General features: G+C 43.8%; 1 protein-coding gene across 1 annotated transcript in view; it reads right to left on the bottom strand.

Annotated features, from left to right (window-relative positions):
- Positions 1-24,053, bottom strand: part of LOC126155771 (brachyurin-like) — a 35,237-nt gene extending 11,184 nt beyond the window's left edge. The window contains exons 1-5 of the mRNA XM_049916251.1: positions 24,009-24,053; positions 15,355-15,454; positions 12,816-12,966; positions 10,819-10,997; positions 998-1,096 (exon numbers count right to left, since the gene is read on the bottom strand). Of these exons, the coding sequence (XP_049772208.1) occupies positions 998-1,096; positions 10,819-10,997; positions 12,816-12,966; positions 15,355-15,454; positions 24,009-24,053 (574 nt within the window). The remainder of the gene's footprint in view (positions 1-997; positions 1,097-10,818; positions 10,998-12,815; positions 12,967-15,354; positions 15,455-24,008) is intronic.
- Positions 24,054-24,418: the final 365 nt, after the last annotated feature.

Here is a 24,418-nt window from a genome sequence, read left to right on the forward strand (position 1 = left end):
AGTGTGATGGAGTGGTTCGAGGAACACTGTGGCGACTTCCAGTTGACATGTTTGACCCCCAATTCGTCAGATCTGAACCAGATCGAACACATCTGGGATGTGATTGAACGTCACGTCAGAGCTCATCGCCCCCCTCCCCGGAATTTACGGGAGTTAGGTGACTGCTGTCTGCAGATGTGGTGCCAGTTCCCTTCAGCGACCTAGCAAGGCCTCATTGCTTCCATGCTACGGCGCACCACCGCTGTTATCCGTGCCAAAGGTGGACATACCGGCTGTTAGGTAGGTGGTCATAATGTTCTGGGTGATTAGAGAAGACTCATTCGTATAGAATGCAGGTTGCAGACTTCGGCTAAATGGCACGACTTTGGAAAAGTGCATTTAGTATTCATATAATTTGCTTACAAAGTACTGGTGAAAACATTATGGAATATGGCCCAAGCGTGTGGCAGCCATCGAGACAGGGCTAACCAAAAATGGTTCAAATGGCTCTGAGCACTATGCGACTTAACTTCTGAGGTCATCAATCGCCTAGAACTTAGAACTAATTAAACCTAACTAACCTAAAGACATGACACACATCCATGCCCGAGGCAGGGCTAACACAACGTACACAGAGAAAGGCAGCAAGAATGGTCAAAGCTTTTTTTCATCCATGTGAGACCATCACGCTGATGCTGAGAAACATAAAGTGGAAAACTCTCTAAGATAGATGTCAACTGTTCCGCGAAAGCCTACTTACGGAGTTTTGAGAACCAGTACTTAGTAAGGAATCAGAAATTCACGGTAATCATCTGCTTATTGATACTGTAGGGAACTTGTAGATTAACTGCAGCAGGCACAGAGGCACTTAAAAATTATTCTTTTCGCGATCCATACAAGAATGAACAGGGAAGAAGCACTAATACGTGGTACAACTGGGTTATCATACGCTGTGATCTACAGATATAGGTGGAGATGTAGATGTAGATGCAAAAGCAGCCTGCTGCTGACCGCTCACCGTTGCTGGTGAGCCCCCATCCAGTGACGGTGGCGTCGTAGCCGGCGAACGTCTCGCTGACCTGCGACCTCGACGGCAGTTTGATAGGCTTCACGTAGTCTGCAACGAGAGAGGTATAAACCAAAGTTGGACAACGCATACTTCCATCTCTACTAGTTCATACATAACTTGCAATGTCATCACTGCAAGAGATTAACAGAACAACAGATAGCTTCTTATGCACTGCCCAAGAGTGAAGCACCCAGCATGGGAGCGGAAATGAAATAATACTTCTATAGATGACAGGGTATGTGATGCTTGTGTTGCACCCGTTGTGGCCTGGACGAATGCAATGATTTGGTCGTGAAGGCTGTCATAAAGCCAGTAAATCGTCTCCTGAGCTGACAGACAGCCATTGTAACTCATTCTTGATATCTTGAATAATGCCTCTAGGGCGGAGTTCATGTCCGATCTGATCCCATGTATGTTTCAACGGGGAAAAATTTGGATATCTTACTGACCGTGGGAGTACTTCGACATCATAGAGAAACTTTCCATGTATGGGCGAGCATTGTTCTGTTGAAAAATATCATCACAATACAGTCGCATGAGAGGTAATACATTGACGTAGGGTGACCATTTCGTACCGATCACTACCAGCCTTGAGCTGAAGTCACACCCGGTCGCTCTACACACCATGCACCACGGGTAACACTGCTGATGGTGTGTACAAATACGAAGCTACACTGACATCTGACCATGTTTTCTGGGTGCTTCACATTTTAGTCATGCTTGTAAGATTATCACTTACAGAGTCACTGAATAGTGAAAGGGAAACATTAAGTGTTAATTTAAACACGATATAAGTAGAGATAAAGTAGAGCTTCAGAATCCATCTGTTACGTTTTAGCAAATGTTTTTAATTATTTATGCACTATCGTAAGGTGGCTTATAGAATACTTAATAAACGTATACAGAGCTAACATCATCTGCGAAACGACGTAATAATAGCTTCTTCTTTATAATTAAATGTTTCCCTGGGATATTTAAGTCTCTTTTTATTATCTCCGATAAATGGTTAGCATTTATGCCTAGCAAGCAAGAAGACCCGGGTTCGAGTCCCGGCCGCACCACAAATTTTAATTCATTTCGTCTGTTTCGATCTTTATCGGGGCTTCGTCTTTGTAGAAACAAGCTAGGCAATTAATTTCGTAATAGACAAGAAAATGGTTCAAATGGCTCTGAGCACTATGGGACTTAACTTCTGAGGTCATCAGTCCCCGAGAACTTTGAACTACTTAAACCTAACAAACCTAAGGACATCACACACATCAATGCCCGAGGCAGGATTCGAACCTGCGACCGTTGCGGTCGCGCGGTTCCAGACTGTAGCGCTTAGAACCGCTCGGCCTCTCCGGCCGGCCGTAATAGACAGATTATGTACAAGATATCTAAGTACATTCTGTAATAAAGGGATGATTGTTGTTACATAGCTACCATGTTAATGAGTGATTTATATTATTCTTAATTAGCCCGCTACCCTCCGCCCCCCACCACAACACACACAGTATGTGACACTTGTCTCACACAAGCAAAGTGTCCATAGGTCGTCTACTTCTCCTCAAGTTGCTTTACGGGAAGTGCGATACTAAAAAGTTAATTCAGTGCAGGGATGCTGTTTGTTGAGTCTATCAGTCCTCTCCAATCTGGTCAACATCCAGGTCCTACGGTCCATCGTCCACGGTGTCCTAAAAGACGTTTGTAGCAGTGTGCAGGTTTTTGTCTTTTTACGTCACTGATGCTGTCGGCATCAGTTCTGAAATAACAAACACCGCGCGGGTTTGACATACGGCGAGAGTCTGGGTGCAGGTTGACATAATTTAGGAGTACGTAGCATGTTAAAGCTGTCAGATCAGACGGTGACACTTAAGCCTGCGTGTGGTGAGCGTACTGTAAGACCTTCGATACACACACCATCAGATTATTTGACTTGTCACTCTAACGAAGTAGGCGAGTGTCAGCAATATGTCTCGTGGTCTTATCGTGGCGTGTTTATCTTCTGCCGTTAGGTCAGACGATAGAAATGCCACTTGCACGCTTAGAGTAGCAGATTGACGGTGACCAACTTTAAACAGAACGTAATTAATTTTCACACACGTTTATTAAAATAATAAAAATCATAGACATTACGTAACTTGATTCTGGATGCTGTTTACAATTGACAATCTGTAGTTCCTTTGGCCTTGGTACGTTAATCTTATTCACACATATCTCTGATACTTGGCAGAGTGGCTATTCATCTACCTTCATGGCTATGTACAGGAATATGATAATCTTATTAGGCGCAGACTGAAACTTGACTACAGACAAATGCAGACTAATGCAGACTGACTAATCGGAGGTCTGTACACTCGTTATAATACCTCGCACGTTCAGGTATCACTGCGCGAGTGTGACACGCGAGGAGAAAAGGTTCTACGTTAGCAGCAGTCTCATTGGCTGCGTGACATATTAATACGCTGATCGGCGGAAGCAGAATTTGGTCTGTCTCTAAGACAGCGCCATCTCGTAGTGCGGAGACGGTCGAGCCTGCGCCTGCGCTGTTGTGCTTAGCGGGGCGCGCTCTATTGGGAAAGTTGTGTACGCGCTGACTACGCGGAACTATGTACACAACACTGCGCTATACAGGCCACGTAGTAATCCTCGGCTTTCAAAAGGGCTGCAGGTAAAATCAGAACACATGAAAAGAACAACAAAGCTTTAAAACACGTTTAATGACCCTCTCTATACAATGAGGTGACAAAAATCATGGGACAGCGATATGGACATATACAGATGGCGGTAGTATCGTGTACACGTACAAAGGGGCAGTGCGTTGGTGGAGCTGTCGTTTGTACTCAGGTGATTCAAGCAAAAATATTTCCGAAGAGATTAGTACCTCTCGACAGGATTTAACAGACTTTGAACGAGGAATGGTAGTTGCAGCTAGGCGCATGGGACAATCCATTTCGGAAATCGTTAGAGAATCCAGTATTCCGAGATCACAGTGTCAAGAGTGTGCAGAGAGTATCAATTTCCAGGCATTATCTCTCAACGAGGACAACGCAGCGCCCGAAGGCCTTCACTTAACGACCGACAACAGCGGCGTTTGCGTAGAGTTGTCAGTGCTGACAGACAAGCAGCCCTGTATGAGAAAACCACATAAATCAAATTAGGACCTACGACGAACGCATCCGTTTGGACAGTGCAGTGAAATTTTAGGTTAACAGCCTATGACAAAAGAGGACCAAGGCGAGTGCTTTTATTAACAGCAATACATCGCCTACAGCGGCTCTCTTGCGCTAGTGACCATATTGGTTGTACCCTAGACGACTTTGAAACCATGCTCAGGTCAGATGAGTTCCGGTTTCAGTTGGTAAGAGCTGACGGTCGGGTTCGAGTGTGGCGCAGTCCCACGTAACCATAGACCCAAGTCGTCAACAAGGCACTGTGCAAACTGGTGGTGGCTCCATAATGGTTTGGGCAGTGTGTACACGGAATAGACTGAGTCCTCTGGTCCAACTGAACCGACAATTGACTGGAAATGGTTGTCGTTCAAATGGCTCTGAGCACTATGGGACTTAACTGCTGAGGTCATCAGTCCCCTAGAACTTAGTACTACTTAAACCTAACTAACCTAAGGACATCACACACATCCATGCCCGAGGCAGGATTCGAACCTGCAACCGTAGAGGTCACGCGGTTCCAGACTGTAGCACCTAGAACCGCTCGTCCACCCCGGCCGTCGGAAAGGGTTGTGTTCTGCTTCTCGAAGACCATTTGCAGCCGTTCATGGACTTCATCATACCAAAGAACGATGGAATTTTTATGGATAACAATGTGCCACATCAGCGGTTCACGAATGTTCGTGACTGATTTGGAGAACATTCTGGACAATTCGAGCGAATGATATGGCCACCCAGATGGCTCGATATGTATGCCATCGAGCATTTTTGGTACGTAATCGAGAGGTCAGTTCACGTACAAAATCCTCCACCGGCACACTTCCGCAGCTATGGTCGGCTGTAAAAGCAGCATCACTCAGTATTCCTGCAGGGCCTTCCAACGACTTGTTGAGTTCACGCCACGTCTAGTTGTTGCACTGTGCTGGGCAAAAGGAGGCCGGACACGATGTTAGAAGAAATCTCATGACTTTTGTCACCTCAGTGTATGTTAAATATTTGACCTTAAGTAGGTAAGAAAAAGTTTAGAAAAATTTTTGAAATTTAAACGTCGTTAGAAAGAGCTAGGTGCTCTCATTATCAAACACTGAATTAGTATAGCCTGGGTAATTTGCGTTCCGTTTTAAGGAAAAGCTAATTTTCACGCCTTTCAATGCATACGGCGTCATAATCTCTGCTGAATTACGTGTCGTGCAGTGATATAATTTCACAGACCAACTATGTGGTATGTATAGAAAGCACTCCGTCTTCAGGCCACGAGTGGCCTACCGGGACCATCCGACCGCCGTGTCATCCTCCGAGGAGGATGCAGATAGGAGGGGCGTGGGGTCAGCACACCGCTCTCCCGGTCGTTATCATGGTAATCTTGACCGAAGCCGCTAGTATTCGCTCAAGTAACTCCTCAATTGGCATCACGAGGCTGAGTGCACCCCGAAAAATGGCAACAGCGCATGGTGGCTGGATGGTCACCCATCCAAGTTCCGGCCACACTCAACAGCGGTTAACTTCGGTGATCTCATGGGAACCGGTGTATCCACTGTGGCAAGGCCGTTGCCGGTATGTATAGAACTGGCTGCAAAATATGTTTGGAATAGATTTACTAGTAAAGAAGTCATAAATTAAAACGTCATTCCGTGATTCTGAAGTCTGACTGCATGAACAGCGAAAATGTAGTAAGTGAAAAACTTTTATCCTTTAGTTTTGTGGCGGGTGCCAGCGAGAAAACGCTTAGTAAAGACTGGTAGTCACTATACGCTGTCATTCTCAAGTACTTGGGAGAGTGAAGTCGAAGTATTTGCTAGCCCTGAGTTACGTCGCCTGAAAGCATACAGAGAGTTTGTACCTGTAAGATTTATCTTATTGTGTTAAACCTTTAACATAAGATTATACCTATAGTAGTTTATGACAGCATTTTAGACTTTTATATTATAGTAATAATTACATGAAATAGTGTAAATAAAATTTTAGTTGGTTCTGGGAACTGTTACACAGGCAACCTGCAACTGGCACTGAGCTACCGTGCTCCCCGTTGGTTGTTTAGCGATACAGATCTTTTCACTGATGTGAGAAATCGCATTTCAGATGACTGTATTTTCTTTCGACAATTTTTTTATTCATATATGTCTCTCTTCCACACATCAGTGTTGGCGCAGCCGTGGTTATAAAATTTGAATCTCTTCTCTCACCTTACGCTTAAATGTTTGCCGAATTGTTACATACATTTATTGAAGTCGATGAAGTTTTTTTCTCACTTCGTCATCATCGTCAATGAATTAATTACAACCTGGGTAAGTGAAGCTTGAAACTCTTTCTATTGGTTGATCGTCAGTTATCATCTTAGCTTCATTGGATCCCCTTCTTGTTTGTGTCATACATATTTGAAAACTATAGCTTTTACAAATGATACTTAGCATGATATGTAATGATTTCTGAAGCTTGAATGAAATGCTGATTTGAAAAAAAGTGCTGTATTTATATTGAATTTTAATCCGGGAAGCATATGTTCCTTTCTGTTTCTAATTATTTCGTATGTATGTATTTTTGAATAGCGTTAGAGAGAGGCCACAAACTTCATTAATCAGAATATCTTCTGTTAATTTATGTCTCAGATATCAAATACATTTTGTTTTGTATGAATGCATGGTCTCGCGGCTGTATGAATTAACAAAATCTTCTCGGGCTTCCAGCCTCGTTGGGTGGTTAAAATCCCACGAGCTTTCGACCGTGCTCACCTCGGCCATGGTCGGGTGGTAAATGACCGCCGCATCGCCGCGGCCTCGCCGCTACATAGCCGTACCGCTGACTGTGACGTCACTGGTGCTCTCTTCCTCGTCAAATATCATAACATTTTCGTTCCGCGTCCGTTGCGTCCGTTTCAACATCGCGATGGCCGCATCCCAGGCTGTGCTGAGCTGAAAAACACTGTCTTTATTGATGGTGTTTTCAGAAATTTTTATTTCTGCAGCTTCTTTTTTTAAAGGACTAGAATTCCCTGTTAGTTATCTAAAGCGTGTTCTGCCACAGCTTATTTTTCCGGATAGCGTATGCGTAAGCACCTCTCGTGTTCCGTCTGCCGTTGCTAACTGTTTGGCCGACGTAGCAGCAGCCACTATCCTGATATGGCAACTCGTCCACTTCAGGCGTTCTGAGCCCTAGACCGTCCTTCACAGGCCTCATGAGGGGTCGTAGCCTTTCTGGGGGCATGAACTCTTCGGGAGCCGGCTGATCTTTGCCGACACTGTGTCACAGAAAGGTAAAAGTTTCCCGCTCTGTTCTTCGATAGTCTTTTTCCTGCGCGTCTCACGTGAAATAACCTTCGATACCCGGCGGTGATTACTGCCATTTTTCCGGAAGACTTTTCGGAGGTGGCTTAGTTCTAGAGGCAGATTTACTCTTTGCACACGTTTTGGGTATTCCGACTCAAGTTTTTGCGGTAGCCACTCTTTTTCATTATGTTCGATAGCTAACCCCTTTCTACCATATCAAGAGCCTTTATGTAATTTCGAAGGCACTGTAGCTTTTAAGTTAAATTGTCTTCTCCAATAACTGAGATGAATATACAGCGTGTTTCAAAAATGACCGGTATATTTGAAACGGCAATAAAAACTAAACGAGCAGCGATAGAAATACACCGTTTGTTGCAATATGCTTGGAACAACAGTACATTTTCAGGCAGACAAACTTTCGAAATTACAGTAGTTACAATTTTCAACAACAGATGGCGCTGCGGTCTGGGAAACTCTATAGTACGATATTTTCCACATATCCACCATGCGTAGAAATAATATGGCGTAGTCTCTGAATGAAATTACCCGAAACCTTTGACAACGTGTCTGGCGGAATGGCTTCACATGCAGATGAGATGTACTGCTTCAGCTGTTCAATTGTTTCTGGATTCTGGGGGTACACCTGGTCTTTCAAGTGTCCCCACAGAAAGAAGTCACAGGGGTTCATGTCTGGCGAATAGGGAGGCCAATCCACGCCGCCTCCTGTATGTTTCGGATAGCCCAAAGCAATCACACGATCATCGAAATATTCATTCAGGAAATTAAAGACGTCGGCCGTGCGATGTGGCCGGGCACCATCTTGCATAAACCACGAGGTGTTCGCAGTGTCGTCTAAGGCAGTTTGTACCGCCACAAATTCACGAAGAATGTCCAGATAGCGAGATGCAGTAATCGTTTTGGATCTGAAAAATGGGCCAATGATTCCTTTGGAAGAAATGGCGGCCCAGACCAGTACTTTTTGAGGATGCAGGGACGATGGGACTGCAACATGGGGCTTTTCGGTTCCCCATATGCGCCAGTTCTGTTTATTGACGAAGCCGTCCAGGTAAAAATAAGCTTCGTCAGTAAACCAAATGCTGCCCACATGCATATCGCCGTCATCAATCCTGTGCACTATATCCTTAGCGAATGTCTCTCGTGCAGCAATGGTGGCGGCGCTGAGGGGTTGCCGTGTTTGAATTTTGTATGGATAGAGGTGTAAACTCTGGCGCATGAGACGATACGTGGACGTTGGCGTCATTTGGACCGCAGCTGCAACACGGCGAACGGAAACCCGAGGCCGCTGTTGGATCACCTGCTGCACTAGCTGCGCATTGCCCTCTGTGGTTGCCGTACGCGGTCGCCCTACCTTTCCAGCACGCTCATCCGTCACGTTCCCAGCCCGTTGAAATTTTTCAAACAGATCCTTTATTGTATCGCTTTTCGGTCCTTTGGTTACATTAAAGCTCCGTTGAAAACTTCGTCTTGTTGCAACAACACTGTATTCTAGGCGGTGGAATTCCAACACCAGAAAAATCCTCTGTTCTAAGGAATAAACCATGTTGTCTACAGCACACTTGCACGTTGTGAACAGCACACGCTTACAGCAGAAATACGACGTACAGAATGGCGCACCCACAGACTGCGTTGTCTTCTATATCGTTAACATCACTTGCAGCGCCATCTGTTGTTGAAAATTGTAACTACTGTCATTTCGAAAGTTTGTCCGCCTGAAAATGTACTGTTGTCGCAAGCATATTGCAACAAACGGTGTATTTCTATCGCTGCTCGTTTAGTTTTTATTGCCGTTTCAAATATACCGGTCATTTTTGAAACACCCTGTAATAGCAGTTCCAGATAGCCCTTTTCTAAATCCTTTTCTTCCAGTAAACAGACTGTGTAACAACAGTAAGCCTACTGATTAATATTTTTGCATATATTTTATAGCCAACATGTATCAAACTTATTCCACGTCAGTTATTAGAAGAACTTCTATCACTTTTCCTAAAAAGCGAGAGTTCCTCATATTTTCTTCATTCTTCCGGTGTGATTTTTCTTTCTAACAATGGGTAAATAAATGCAACTACCTAAATTTACGAATCATCTGACAATTTCTGAAGAGTTCCAAATTCATTTTATCTCATCCTAGGGCTTTACAGGAGGTATTCCCGCAGCTCCCGTATCTATGCTTTGGTCTTCTTGACTCTCTCTATGGCGTTCATTATGCCATAATGCTTTATAATGCTGTGTCCATGAGTCATCTTCAGTTACATTTATAATTTACGTTTCTCTTTCATTGTCATTAAAATATTTCATAAATTTTTAAGTCGACTATTGTCTTCTATTGAATTTGTTAATATATACCAAGATTCCTGCTACAGTTTCCATGTTACAGACTTAACATCACTGCTCCACCTTTTACACTCCTTTTCAGTTTAGTGCTTCCAATTACGTATCATTTTTATGTAAGCTACTCGTATTAGCTTGACATCTTCTGAAACGTCTGCATTCCACCTTTATAACCCAACTTTGCCCCTCCATTTCCATTTCTTCAGAGTGCTCCGTTTGTTGATGTCTCTGCTGCTGCAGTTATATTTTATCATTCTTTGTTAATATCAGTTGTTGGAATCCCAACCATATAGTGCTGTAATCGACTTTGGTATAGGTATTTTATTCCTTCATCTAACAACAAACACATACTATACACTTCTTCAGTTAGTACCGTATTTGCAGCAGATACACAGTCACTTGATGGGAAACTCAAGCGCAGATCTATTAAAGTAGAAGGTTTCCTGTAGTCAGAAGTTAGCAGGACTGGAGGCCTCTCTTCTGTCTTCTTTTCCAAATGCCGATATATCTTCACGTAATGGAGCAGACAGCTGTTCCGCAGACGGAACAATTTGCGGTGCAGTGTACTCAGTAAAAAAGCTTGAAAAATAACGGTGTCTCTTCAGGTCTTCCTAGCTGTGTGACACTTGTCGCAAACAACTAAACAACCCTTGTTCTTATCTCTTTAAAGTTTTAAGCCGCGTTCATTGCCGATGGGATTCGGGTGTACAAAGTCGGTTATACTTTCAACGGGACCAATCTGTACTAACAATGCGATGGCATTCAAAATCTTCAGGGGGCTTACAGGCGATCCTCACTGTGTACCATAACCACATGACTGTGAAGACAACGCTTGCCTGAAATAAAATTTCTAAGCTTTCGTTCCACGTATCTATACGCTAACTCCACAGATAGTGCTACGTAAAATCGGGACTTGGAAGCCGTATCCATACTTGGAACAGAAGTATGTAAGTATATCTGAATCGCTTCTCGCAAACATAGACGATATTTCACTGAAGACACTCACCGGTGATGGTGATGGGATCTGACCACAAGATGAGGCCGACGTCGTTGAAGGCGGCGCCGTCGTCTGTAGTGTAGTAGGCGTCGTTCATGACGGCGTCATAGGTGTAGAACGACTGGGTGTTGTCTCCAGACGTGGGCAGTCGCTCCAAGCCCCCGAGTAGCACCGTGAAGAACGAACCGCTGCAACAAGGCGCGGGCGGCGGATTAGGCATGTTTAACGTCAGCATCTCTAATCAGACACTATGCAGCGTGGCTCCGGAAGATAGAAAGAGTGCGAGAAAACAGACTCGTTCAGGCCTGTGACCCGTAGGACGTTTATCATCGTGATGAAAAAGATCATGTATTCGCAAGAGCCGGTTGCGGTGGCCGAGCGGTTCTAAGCGCTGCAGTCCGGAACCGCGGGACTGCTACGGTCGCAGGTTCGAATCCTGCCTCGGACATGGATGTGTGTGATGTACTTAGGTTAGTTAGGTTTAAGTAGTTCTAAGTTCTAGGGGACTGATGACCTGAGATGTTAAGTCCCATAGTGCTCAGAGCCATTTGAAGCATTTTTTTTTTCGCAAGATATTAAAGCTTCCACTGGCATTGTTCCAAACGCTCCGATTACTTTTAACTCGGTATATACGTCTGCGGCGCCCTATCAGGCGTCTAGAGCTACTGCTGGGTCCATACGATAGCCGGGAATCCGATATTTTCATTTACACGTATCATTTTTTTTAAATCCGAAATGCGTGTCTGACAACAAATTATGTGTACAAAACGGTGGTTTAGATTGTCAAATTGGCTGCCTATCATGCTGCAGTACTGACTTTTGTAGCGCTTCTTTGGGGACATATCCATTGCATCATTCCGACTGCAGTTCATCAAGGAACCTCGGACGCATTTACATGTCGGAGAGAGGAACCGACCAAACAGAGCCTCAATAACAGTCGAAATCTCGCAAGGAGATGATTCTGAAATGCCCATTTCTCTACAACGCTCAGTTAATCTGAGTGACATAGCATCTAAAGTTGTGTTGGCACTGGAATAACTCGTAATGGTGAGATAGGAAACTGATGCAGGGCTTGTACAGAGTGTGCAAAATAAAACTGGTCCGTAAAGGCTCACACGGAATTTTCTATTGTTAATACGATTCTCCCAAATGCTCTGTCCTAAGAATCTCGGTGTGACATTGAGTAAGTGAGTGAGAGGAGCAGACGTATTTAGCGACCAGTTGAGTGCAACACAAAATGATGCCTTCGATAAAGTAGTACTTGTTTATTGTCGAGTGTTGTGCGGAGAGCAGTTGGTGGAAACCTTGTGAGGAACTGTCTACGTAAAACAATGACGTCTACCTCGCAAAAGGTGGTGGCTAAATGACGCGAAACGGACTTTGTGGCGAATAGAAACCATAGCTATCCCGTAAAAGAGTTGAAGCAAGAGTTAGTCTCATTGTAAACACTTTCCAAGCCAGTATTATTTTGCTCACACTATAGAAGGAAACATACCGGCATATTCTTTAAATCCCAGCTTCCTCAGTTTATTAGTCCAATAACAGAAACCTCAGCACTATCTCGTAAGGTATGTGGTCTCTTAAGGGAAATATTACCTAAATATTTGCTAATTTTGAAAAGAAAACTATCTGAAAGGTAAGAAATTTTTGAGGCTATTGTTGAATAAGTGCAATCGGGGAATACTATTATTTACTCCGTACTTTGGTAACTATATTAATTTCTTTTACATACTCAGCATCGCGCAGTGGTTAGACACTGGACTCGCATTCGGGAGGACGACGGTTCAATCCCGCGTCCGGCCATCCTGATTTAGGTTTTCCGTGATTTCCCTAAATCACTCCAGGCAAATGCCGGGATGGTTCCTCTGAAAGGGCACGGCCGACTTCCTTCCCAATCCTTCCCTAATCCGATGAGACCGATGACCACGCTGTCTGGTCTCCTTCCCCAAACCAACCAACCAACTATACTCAGCAAACCATTATTGCTGCAATACTTGTATACTGACACTTCGACGCAGTGCGCAGCGGTGAGGACGGCGGTGGTGGAGATGAGGGAGCCGCCGCAGAAGCCGGAGGTGTCGATCATGAGGCCCGCCTGGTACGGGAACTGGCCCTCCGCCGCCAGCGACCCTTGCACGATGCGGTCTTCTGCGGACGCTGCGGGAAGAAAGCCATCGGAGAGGGAATCGTGCCGTCTGCAGCCGTTGTGAACTTTTCTAGCATATTAAAACAATGTGCTAGACAAGCAGTCGAACTTATTAATGAAGTGTCCTGTGTGTGTCCACAATTATTGTGAATATTTCGTGGATGAAACCGGCTAGTTCGCTTAATAAATGTCTTTGTTTATAACATTGCTCCGTCTACTGCTGTCATCAGTTATCGGCAGCAAAGATTAAAGGAACGTGACTAGCGACAGGCGTTTGTTATACAGCGCCAATCTACACAAGACGAAAAATCTGAAAGTTCTCTTTTCATAGAACACGCGTATTAATAAAAGCAAGCATTTTATAACTGGAACATCATGTTAATGGATAATGTACTTCATGGTTAAGTTCATGCGGCTGTTGTGTAAGATATTATTGTGTAGCAGATTCAAGGAATACTTGTTGTCAAGTTCAGATGAACTCCAGATGGACTAAGTGTAGCCATTTAAGAACAAAATTTACGAATTTGAGACTAGACTCGTTTAAATCGTGTTTTATAATTTGACTTAGAATGACTGTAATTTAAAGACTGTCTGACTTTTTATAAATATGAAGGGAGAAGAAACAGAAGTATACGCCCCCGATACTACCACCACCTATGACTAGAACCTAAATGTTTGTGAAATTTCTTGAGTCACATTTGTAGTTCACGTTTGTAGTTGAAGTCAGGGTGAGGCATAACTTTTTTTTTTAACATTGAACCTAAACTTCGCTTTGCAAGTTCTAACTTTTTTGGTCACTGATCCACTGTTTGAAAAACTAACTTTTTAGTTTTATCATCCTTCGTAGTTTGTTGTTGTATAACAATACAAAGTGTATCAATAATGGAATGACCTCACTTCAACTTCGAGGTACAGTATGTAACTGGGTACATGTTATGGCCGAGCATGGTTATCGTCTGAGCCGCGATGACGTATTTGAACTTTAACGGAGAGTAGCAGAGACGGTGGAGATGACCAGCCTTTCTAACAGACATGACGATGCGAAACAGCTCTCTGTATGCAGTATTATTCTTAGAGTTTAGAGTAGCCTCTGAGTTCACCGACCCTCAACAGTAGACTATGACATTGCGAAAAAGCATCATGTATCATTTTTATTATTTTTAAAGCACGTTTTTGAGCAATGAAGTCTTTTTTCTTAAATATATGTTACCACAGGACATTATTCCTTAAGACGTTATTGAAAATATGCGAAGTGTATCAATATACTGAAGTGTCTCCTCTTCAGGAATTGCAATGGTTCGAAGTACAAACGTGAATGAACTAAGATGTTTTAGGAGTTCCAAATTGTGTGTTTCCCGTTTAAATTCTAATCCCTCGTATGGAGACGAAAAAAATTTGAAGTTTCCTCGGTAGTTATTAATTACTGACCACGCGTTATACTTATCATCGCTGCATTACCTCTAGATGTGCAAAACTGAGTATGTTGTGTTTTTCTGAAATTGAAAGGGAGATCATTCGCAGAAAACCACTTAGTACTACTGTCAGGATAATTACTTATCATTTCTTTTGTTGCTGGGGGGGGGTTATGTTTGTATTAATTACAATAGTGGTGTCATTTATTATTTCTCCCTGTAATTAGACAGGTGGTCATTTTCATATATGAGAAACAATAGAGGACCTTGCATAGAGCCTTGGGGCAGCCCATAAATGATTTCTCACTGGTCGAAAGAATCCTTAGGAGTAGTCAACGTACTAAAATATATTGGCAAGCGTGCAGTTCTATTTGACGTCTGCTAATACATTTTAATACGTTGACAACTCCCAAGGATTGTTTGTCTTTTAATTCTTTGTTTCTCCAAAGGATTTCGACCATGGTTTTATTCTATCAGATGTTGATGGTCATGTGCTGTCCAGGTTCGTCTTTTGACAGAGTTTTGCAGATGTTTTACTCATTATCCACGGTCCGGATCGGATGCCCATCTGCCGGTTCATCCATGGTTCAATCAAGGAGCGACATGTTTTTATATGAACTTGCACCTTGGAAGTCGTAGCACATGAGGTATTAGTTTTGTGAGTACATCGCTTTACTGTCGACTTTGTTCGGTAGGTTATGTTGATTAATAACGCTTTTACTTATGACGTTTCATTCTATAGTCAGAGTTGACCTGAAGTTACGCCTCCACGGTACGAAACCGGTCGTCATACAGGGAAACACACAGTAAACAGGTAATGCGGATTTGGACTTTCACTCAGTTTAATATAGACTGTTTTATCATCTTTGATTTTAAATTCTTTGATTGTCCGTCACATTATGCACAAATTCTTTAACGGTGGTTGCCCGACTTATCACATTATTTGTAAAGATATATTCACTGATTTGTGTTCTCTGATACACTTACCAGGGATCCTCCTGGCTGCAGGGGGAGAAGGCGGCGCACGCGGCAGCTTCCTGAGGCGGGGCAGGGTGCGAAGCCTGCCGGACCGCCGCAGGTCCGCTGCCTGGAAGACAAGTCAGTGCTCAGCACAGGACATACGTAACCAGGCAGGGGACCGTCTTGTCCCCAGATGTGATTTAACTATTGCATGGCCGCTGCTTCCAGAAATCTGGTGTACCAAAGGCCCCGCCAGCAACACAACCACCGTTCAGGCTGTGTTGCTGGCGGGACCGGAAGGTGCTAACTGCCACACCACGTATCATTATAAGTCTCATTGGCTCAGCATGAATTGTTTGTACAACCAACCTACACAGCCTATACCTCAACCTCCACTACACTAATAACTTCTGATCTGAAGCTTAAAGTTAGGCACCTCTTCAAGGGACCTACGCCTCCTGGTAAGAGGCGGCGCACGGCCTGGATGGAAGGATCTTAATTGTGGTTCCTCTCTTTTGAGCCCAACCCGACGGATACCTATGGTAGATCGGGGAAAACCAACGTTCAGGTCGTGTTGTCGGCGGGGCCGGGAGGTGCTTGCGCCTGATGTACTCTACTAGGAGCATTGTAGGCTCAACACAAACCGTTAGCGTCATTACCTTCATTACTTTTACCATAAGTACCCTTTCATTAGCAACTTTGAGCAAAGCACAAAATCAGTTACCTGTCTATTGTAATTCGTAAAACGTTTATCAGGCTGGACATGGAGGTTTTAGTGTTAGTTTCTAGCTTTAACATACCCTAATCTCTTCTAGTTAAGTTAGTTTTTAGGATGGTAGATGTTAAAGGCATGATGAGCAATGGCCAGCGTCTTGAGGGTCATTCCAAGACCCGGGCCGCCACCCACAACCAGGTGACGGGCAATATTATACATATCTCTTCCCTATTCAGTTCTCTTCCTTCCTTCTTTCTAAATATTTAATTTCGTTTTGTTTATTAATATCTCGCTCGATTTTGTATTAGTTATAAGTTTTTTCTAATGCTGCACAAAAAATATATCAAATGGATGTAAACAAATAGAGCCCGCCTCCACGTGGCGGGACACGGGCAACGGTGTGAGTGGGGACGGGAGCCGGTGTGGTGTTACTTTCAGTCACTCCGGACCCCGGACCCAGTCACAGCGGCGAAGTGATAACATACGACGCACCATAAGAAGTTCGACGGTGCGTCATAAAAAATGAGCAGCTAGTGAAAGAAAAAGTGAGTGTACCAAAGGGTTGTAGGAGATGGTCAGCAGATCTTTGAGAACGGTTAGGGGCAAACAGTGTTTCATAAAGAACACCACTGTCAGGATTTTCTCGTCTACGCTTCCACTTAAACCCGCTCTGTCGTTGCAAAACCAGTGTTTCTTAGCCTCTTCTGGTATGCAAAAGAAAAAAAAAGACGTGGATAGTGAAATCTTGGAGACTACTGATATCAATATTCGTTATGTATTGCATTCTAACGCCGTCAGTTTGTTCGGAAGTTGATTTGTACCACTAAATATTAAGGGATGCCGCTATTAAGTAGCTTACGTACTGTTCATCGTTTGTACTTTGTTGATGGCCGATCTGAAAGCAAGCACCTGTGATAGTGGCCAGGTTACAGCATTGCTAGTAATTTAATATGGCCCAGAAAAATTGGTAAAGCACCTCGATTTGTAACCATTTGGCTCTAAGCACTATGGGACTTAACATCTGGGATCATCGGTCCCCTAGACTAGAACTACTTAAACCTAACTAACCTAAGGACATCACACACATCCATGCCCGAGGCAGGATTCGAACCTGCGACCGTAGCAGCAGCGTGGTTCCGGACTGAAGCGCCTAGAACCGCTCGGCCACAAGGGGCCGCCTAACCATCGGACTGACGTCCACCACATTAGAGTACAGCTCAAAACGAGCACATCTTCTCACGATAGCGACGAAGTAATTACCGTGTTGAACTTGGGTTCGGAAGGACGGTTCCTCATATACACTCCTGGAAATGGAAAAAAGAACACATTGACACCGGTGTGTCAGACCCACCATACTTGCTCCGGACACTGCGAGAGGGCTGTACAAGCAATGATCACACGCACGGCACAGCGGACACACCAGGAACCGCGGTGTTGGCCGTCGAATGGCGCTAGCTGCGCAGTATTTGTGCACCGCCGCCGTCAGTGTCAGCCAGTTTGCCGTGGCATACGGAGCTCCATCGCCGTCTTTAACACTGGTAGCATGCCGCGACAGCGTGGACGTGAACCGTATGTGCAGTTGACGGACTTTGAGCGAGGGCGTATAGTGGGCATGCGGGAGGCCGGGTGGACGTACCGCCGAATTGCTCAACACGTGGGCGTGAGGTCTCCACAGTACATCGATGTTGTCGCCAGTGGTCGGCGGAAGGTGCACGTGCCCGTCGACCTGGGACCGGACCGCAGCGACGCACGGATGCACGCCAAGACCGTAGGATCCTACGCAGTGCCGTAGGGGACCGCACCGCCACTTCCCAGCAAATTAGGGACACTGTTGCTCCTGGGGTATCGGCGAGGACCATTCGCAACCGTCTCCATGAAGCTGGGCTACGGTCCCGCACACCGTTAGGCCGTCTTCCGCTCACGCCCCAACATCGTGCAGCCCGCCTCCAGTGGTGTCGCGACAGGCGTGAATGGAGGGACGAATGGAGACGTGTCGTCTTCAGCGATGAGAGTCGCTTCTGCCTTGGTGCCAATGATGGTCGTATGCGTGTTTGGCGCCGTGCAGGTGAGCGCCACAATCAGGACTGCATACGACCGAGGCACACAGGGCCAACACCCGGCATCATGGTGTGGGGAGCGATCTCCTACACTGGCCGTACACCACTGGTGATCGTCGAGGGGACACTGAATAGTGCACGGTACATCCAAACCGTCATCGAACCCATCGTTCTACCATTCCTAGACCGGCAAGGGAACTTGCTGTTCCAACAGGACAATGCACGTCCGCATGTATCCCGTGCCACCCAACGTGCTCTAGAAGGTGAAAGTCAACTACCCTGGCCAGCAAGATCTCCGGATCTGTCCCCCATTGAGCATGTTTGGGACTGGATGAAGCGTCGTCTCACGCGGTCTGCACGTCCAGCACGAACGCTGGTCCAACTGAGGCGCCAGGTGGAAATGGCATGGCAAGCCGTTCCACAGGACTACATCCAGCATCTCTACGATCGTCTCCATGGGAGAATAGCAGCCTGCATTGCTGCGAAAGGTGGATATACACTGTACTAGTGCCGACATTGTGCATGCTCTGTTGCCTGTGTCTATGTGCCTGTGGTTCTGTCAGTGTGATCATGTGATTTATCTGACCCCAGGAATGTGTCAATAAAGTTTCCCCTTCCTGGGACAATGAATTCACGGTGTTCTTATTTCAATTTCCAGGAGTGTATTTGTCATCCTCCTTTACGATGTGTGGCGTAAAACAAGCTTTGATGTCGTTTACGTAGTAAATTTCTACACAACGACCCAGTTACGTTACTCAACTGTCTATGACGATTCAAGCTGCTGTTACAATAACATCGATGTCATGAAGTATTTTTTGTTTTTTTAATCCTTATGTTTCATAGTGTGTTTAATAGTAAGGATATCAAGTAATGTTCTGGCAAAGGGAAATATTGTTGCGTCCAGTCTGCTGAAGTGATATATTGATGAATATACAATTGTCAGCAAGGCTGCCACACGTGAACATAATCAGCAGCAGAATCTTGCATATCTTAACTATCAGGATCGACTGTGGACGTTTAATTTCGACCCCTGCATTTATTTCCTCTGCTAGGATACTAACAAGTGATCCTTGACTTTTATGGCAATAGCGGTCCAGTACCTTATATGTTCGCTGATAGGCGATCACCATGCCACTGGTAAAATTGCAAATATACCACGCTCGTCAATCCACGTTTCAGTGACTTCGGTGCCATTGGCACTGTTTCTGTGGCAACATTGTTCTCACTTGAAGTTAGATTACGCATGGTACTGGTACGGACAGTACCGCTATAAATGATCATGCATGGAATGGATTGTAGTCATCCAACACTGAATTGAAAATGAGTAGCTACACTGTACTCAATTTATCGTCTGTCATAGAGGCAACTGAGCGCAAAACATCCACACAACTTAGTTAATATAGTGTGCGTTAATATGGTATGATATAATGTCTTTCTTAGCTTATATGGGGACTGTTAGTACGAAATAATCTAAAATCACGGTGATTAATTGCAGACAATGTGTGGCAAGCGTTATCTCTCTAACGAGCAGCTACCTTTTATTCAGTTGCTGATCATTGTACTCCGATATTCATGTCCTCCCTTTACAGAGTTATCTTTCGACATTGTGTTCAGTAGGAAACTTCTAAGGGTGTACAATGCAAAACCGAATAAAAATCGTAACACAATAGGGGAGAGATTTGTAACTTGGAGCACTTTTCAAACTTTTGCCTCTAGCGAGCCTTATAAAAGAAGTTAAATACATTTATTTTTTCCATTTTTAAATGATAAGATTCGCTTTATGTGTGCTGTAAAATGTTTCTGAAATTTAAAAATTACTCCGAAAGAGTAGGCTGTTTCCAAACGCGAAAAACCGTTTCGAGGTACAACATGTTCATGTACCTAGGAGCAAATACTCTATTATCATTTTAAAATGTTGCAGTCGAGAAAAGCTTGTCAGTTCTACATCTCATGGTGTATTCATTACATTATTTCTTGATTGCACACCAATAATGAATACCTGGAATCAAATTAGGAAGTATTATCAAAAATAAGTTACAATTTAAAAGCATTTTAAAATAGAATCCATACAAACATCCATTTTCAAGACAGGAAAACTGTTAAGACATCTGCAAATATCACATGTTACAGAGTAGGAGAAAAAGTTCTTCCGTTTCAAGGTAGGAGAAGTTACACTCCCGATGCAGTATGGCTTAACCGTCCACACGTTATGTAACTAGAATGAAATTTTCACTCTGCAGCCGAGTATGCACCGATATGAAACTTGCTGGCAGATTAAAACTATGGCCGCGCTGTTAGAGGGGCGCCATGCCACTGACTGCGCGTCCCCTCCCGCCGGAGGTTCGAGTCCTCCCTCGGGCATGGGTGTGTGTGTGTTGTTCTTAGCATAGGTTAGTTTTAGTTTAAGTAGTGTGTAGTGTGTAAGTCTAGGGACCGATGACCTATGCAGTTTGGTCCCTTAAGGACTCACTCACAATTGAACATTAAAACTATATACCACACGAGACCCGAACTCTGAACCTTGGTCTTTCGTGGGCAAGTGCTGTAAGGACTGAGCTACCAAAGCAAGACTCAGGACCTATCATCACAGCTTTGCGTCCGCCAGTACCTCGTACCCAACTTCCAAACATCAAAGAAGCACTTCTGAAAAACTTGCAATACTAGCACTTATGGTGGACATAAAACCGTGAGAACTGCTCCTGAGTCACCGTTCTGTAGCTTAGTCGGTAAAGCACTTGCTCTCGAAACGCAAAGGTCCCGAGTTTTCGAGTCTCCAACCCACCAGGAAGTTAGGTTATGTAACTAATTTTGAAAGTATACTGAGTTTTGCTCTCGATAAAAGTCTGTCACTGGCGAGTTAACAGCAACTTCTAAATATCTTTCATATATTATACAGCATTCAGAGGCGTACTACTCAGAATACAAACTCTCCACAAAACACAGCCTCATGTCTCACAACAACAAAAACTGTCGAAAATGCTGGAAACTGCTTATTGCTGGTTCTAGTGTGCATTCAATCAAGTGATTCTAGAATCAGCCACTTGATCGAAACACCGACCAGGGAACATCATGTGTTCCCAAGTACAGTATCATACAGGAACAACACTTTCCCCTCCATGTTAACTGTAAGAAGCAGTTAGTGACAGTTATGTACGTGATGCCGCTTCCGTAGATGAGGTCTTTGACGCATTCTTTTGTGGTAGTGCTCGAGCGGGAAACAGGTGATCAGAATTCTAGGTGAATTTTCAGCACCGTTTTTTCACCAGTGGTGCCGTAAAGTTCATAACCACCACTTTACATCATTTTCATTGATTAAATTCGAAACCTAACGTAAAATGAGTCCCTATGGAATTCTTGATGGTGACCGCTGCTCATCCGTCACTCGAATGAGGACATTAAATCTGACGGTCCCCTTTGTGCATTTAGAGAATGGTGGGCTATGTGCCATCACCCTAGCCCTTCTCGCACCTTCATGCAAGAGAATCGTGGCACCGCAATTAACACAATCGAAACATAACTCCAACATATTATGTGGAAAGAAACAACTTCCCGATTAAGTGGCTAAACAACCTCCGCAGGTCTCTCAGCCGGCACTGTCAGTCGACTCTTTTTTCTCCGTTCCATGTATGACTAGAATGCAACACAGAATATAAGCGGCATTTCAGGTTGGAGCAGGTGGAGAAATCGGCCGTGGCAGAGCACGTACATACATACATACGTACATACATACCACATACATTAATCCTTGTTCCATAGGTCATGAATACGACATTTCGTAATGATGTGGAACGTGTCATTTTAACATAAGTTTTCTTTACACAAAATGATTAGTTAATTAATTAATTGGTTTTTTTTTACAGTTACTACTTCATACATAACATACATGAGTAGAAGGAGTTGTCATTCAGAAATTCTTTTAATTTGCTTTTAAATGTTGGTTTAAATGTTGGTTAGCTATCTGTCAGACTTTTAATACTATTTGGCAAATGACCAAAGATTTTTGTGGCAGCATAATTCACCCCTTTCTGTGCCAAAGGGAGATTTAATCCAGAATAGTGAAGATCATTCTTTCTTCTAGTGTTGTATCTAAGCACTTCGCTGTTATTTTTGAAATGGGATGGGTTATTAATGACAAATTTCGTAAGTGAAGATATATATTGCGAAGGTACTGTGAATATCTCGACTTCCTTAAATAAATGTCTGCAAGATGATGTTGGGTGGGCTCCAGCTATTATTCTGATTACACGCTTTTGTGCAATAACCCTAATAGCATAAGTAGCTGAACCTAACCGTTTCAGCAGATCATCGATGTGTTTCTCCCAATTCAATTTCTCATCAATGCACACATCAAAAAATTTTGAGTATTCTACCTTAACAACAGACTTCCGTTCATAGTCCATATTTATCAATGGCGTTATGCCATTTGCTGTACAGAATTGAATAAACTGTGTTTTCTCAAAATTTAGTGAGAGTCCATTTGCAGATAGCCTCTTAATAATTTTCTGAAAGACATTATTTGCAATTTCCTCTGCTGATTCTTGCTTCTTGTGTGTGATTACTATACTTGTATCATCAGCAAAAAGAACTAACTTTGCATCTTCATGAATATAGAGTGGCAAGTCGTTAATATATATTAAGAACAATAAGTGACCCAAGACTGAACCCTGTGGGACACCATTCTTGATACTCCCCAGTTAGAGGACTCTGCTGGTTTTTGTAGACTGTCTGTACTGTTAATTTCAGCCTTCTGCAGTCTTACAGTTAAGTATCAATTGAACCATTTGTGCACTGTCCCACTCATACCACAATACTTAAGCTTATCTAGAAGAATTTCATGATTAACACAATCAAAAGCCTTTGAGAGATCACAAAATATCCCAATTGGTGATGTGTGAGACCGACCACACAGTAAAATTCGCTGACATGGAAGTTCTGGTTTTAGAGAATAGTTATCACACCTTGTTCAGAGAAGCTATAAAAATACTCAATCATGAGAATAGCTTCAACAAGAAAAAAGAAAGCCTCAAAGTGAACGGATCCCGTATTCCTGTACTGCAGTGAACAACCGTAGCAAGAGGAGAATCACTCTAGAAATGACCACAGAAAAGCCCTTGAATGTTGGTACGCAAGGTACACACAATCTGCGGCCGCGAGCTCGATTCCAATCCACGACCAGCAATGGAAGCTTTGACAATGCCAGCCACTGGCGCTGGCGAATCGTCAGAAAAATCATCAGACAAACGTCGGCTGAAGAACGTGAGACAGGAGCCGACAGGCAGTTTGTCAACAAGGGCCACCAAAGCCTTAACAATTTTATACATCGAACAATAAATTGCAGCGAGGATAATAATCTGTATGAACTGCATCTGGTATGGTTCGGTAGTAGTAACGGTCAGAGTGCAATAATATTGTTAGTACGTATTTTCATAGAGTTTCACATTAATGGTTCAAAATGGTTCAAATGGCTCTGAGCATTATGGGACTCAACTTCTGAGGTCATTAGTCCCCTAGAACTTAGAACTAGTTGAACCTAACTAACCTAAGGACATCACACACATCCATGCCCGAGGCAGGATTCGAACCTGCGACCTTAGTGGTCTCGCGGTTCCAGACTGCAACGCCTATAACCACACGGCCACTTCGGCCGGCTCACATTAATGTAATTTAAAAAAATAGCTATAAAGTGTCTCTTCCTTTTAGGATCTACTGTAAGTGGCTGTATTCGAGTTACTGGCATTTGAGTGATAAATAACTCAGTTTCGAACTCAGTGCTCTCTACCCATAACAGCAGCGGACTATGAGATAACAATTTCCTGTAAAATTATGCTGCCCATGAAACAATATCCACTTACTATTAGCTTATTGTTACAACCTTAAGAATGGCTGAGATCATTTTACTTGATACTCACCAAGGCAGAAGCCAGAAACAAAATGACAACTAAAGCGCACTTCATTGTGGTCACCAGTGCCAAAGACGCGATGTGTAGCGGTTTTATACAGTCAAAAGCTTCGGGCACCACATGTAGCCTGACCTTTGTAAATTCCACATCCACGCTCGATAAAAGAAATCTGATAAATATATACAAAGTCATCCGTTCGATAACGAAAACAACTAATCTCAAGTGTCTTTAGTCGAATGAGGGGATTTCCGGTAGTTGAAACTAACTCATTTGGTGATAGTGACGCACAGTATACCTCGCTCTCCAAAATTAGAAGTGTGCGACGTGATGCAGAAATTCCTTTGAGTTTTAGGGACGTAAACGTTAAGGTAGTAACCTTACGATGAATACTGAGCAGGTGCAGTGTCTGAATGTGACCA

This window comes from Schistocerca cancellata, chromosome 2 (assembly GCF_023864275.1).
Source record: "Schistocerca cancellata isolate TAMUIC-IGC-003103 chromosome 2, iqSchCanc2.1, whole genome shotgun sequence".
In the NCBI taxonomy this organism is placed as follows: Eukaryota; Metazoa; Arthropoda; class Insecta; order Orthoptera; family Acrididae; genus Schistocerca; species Schistocerca cancellata.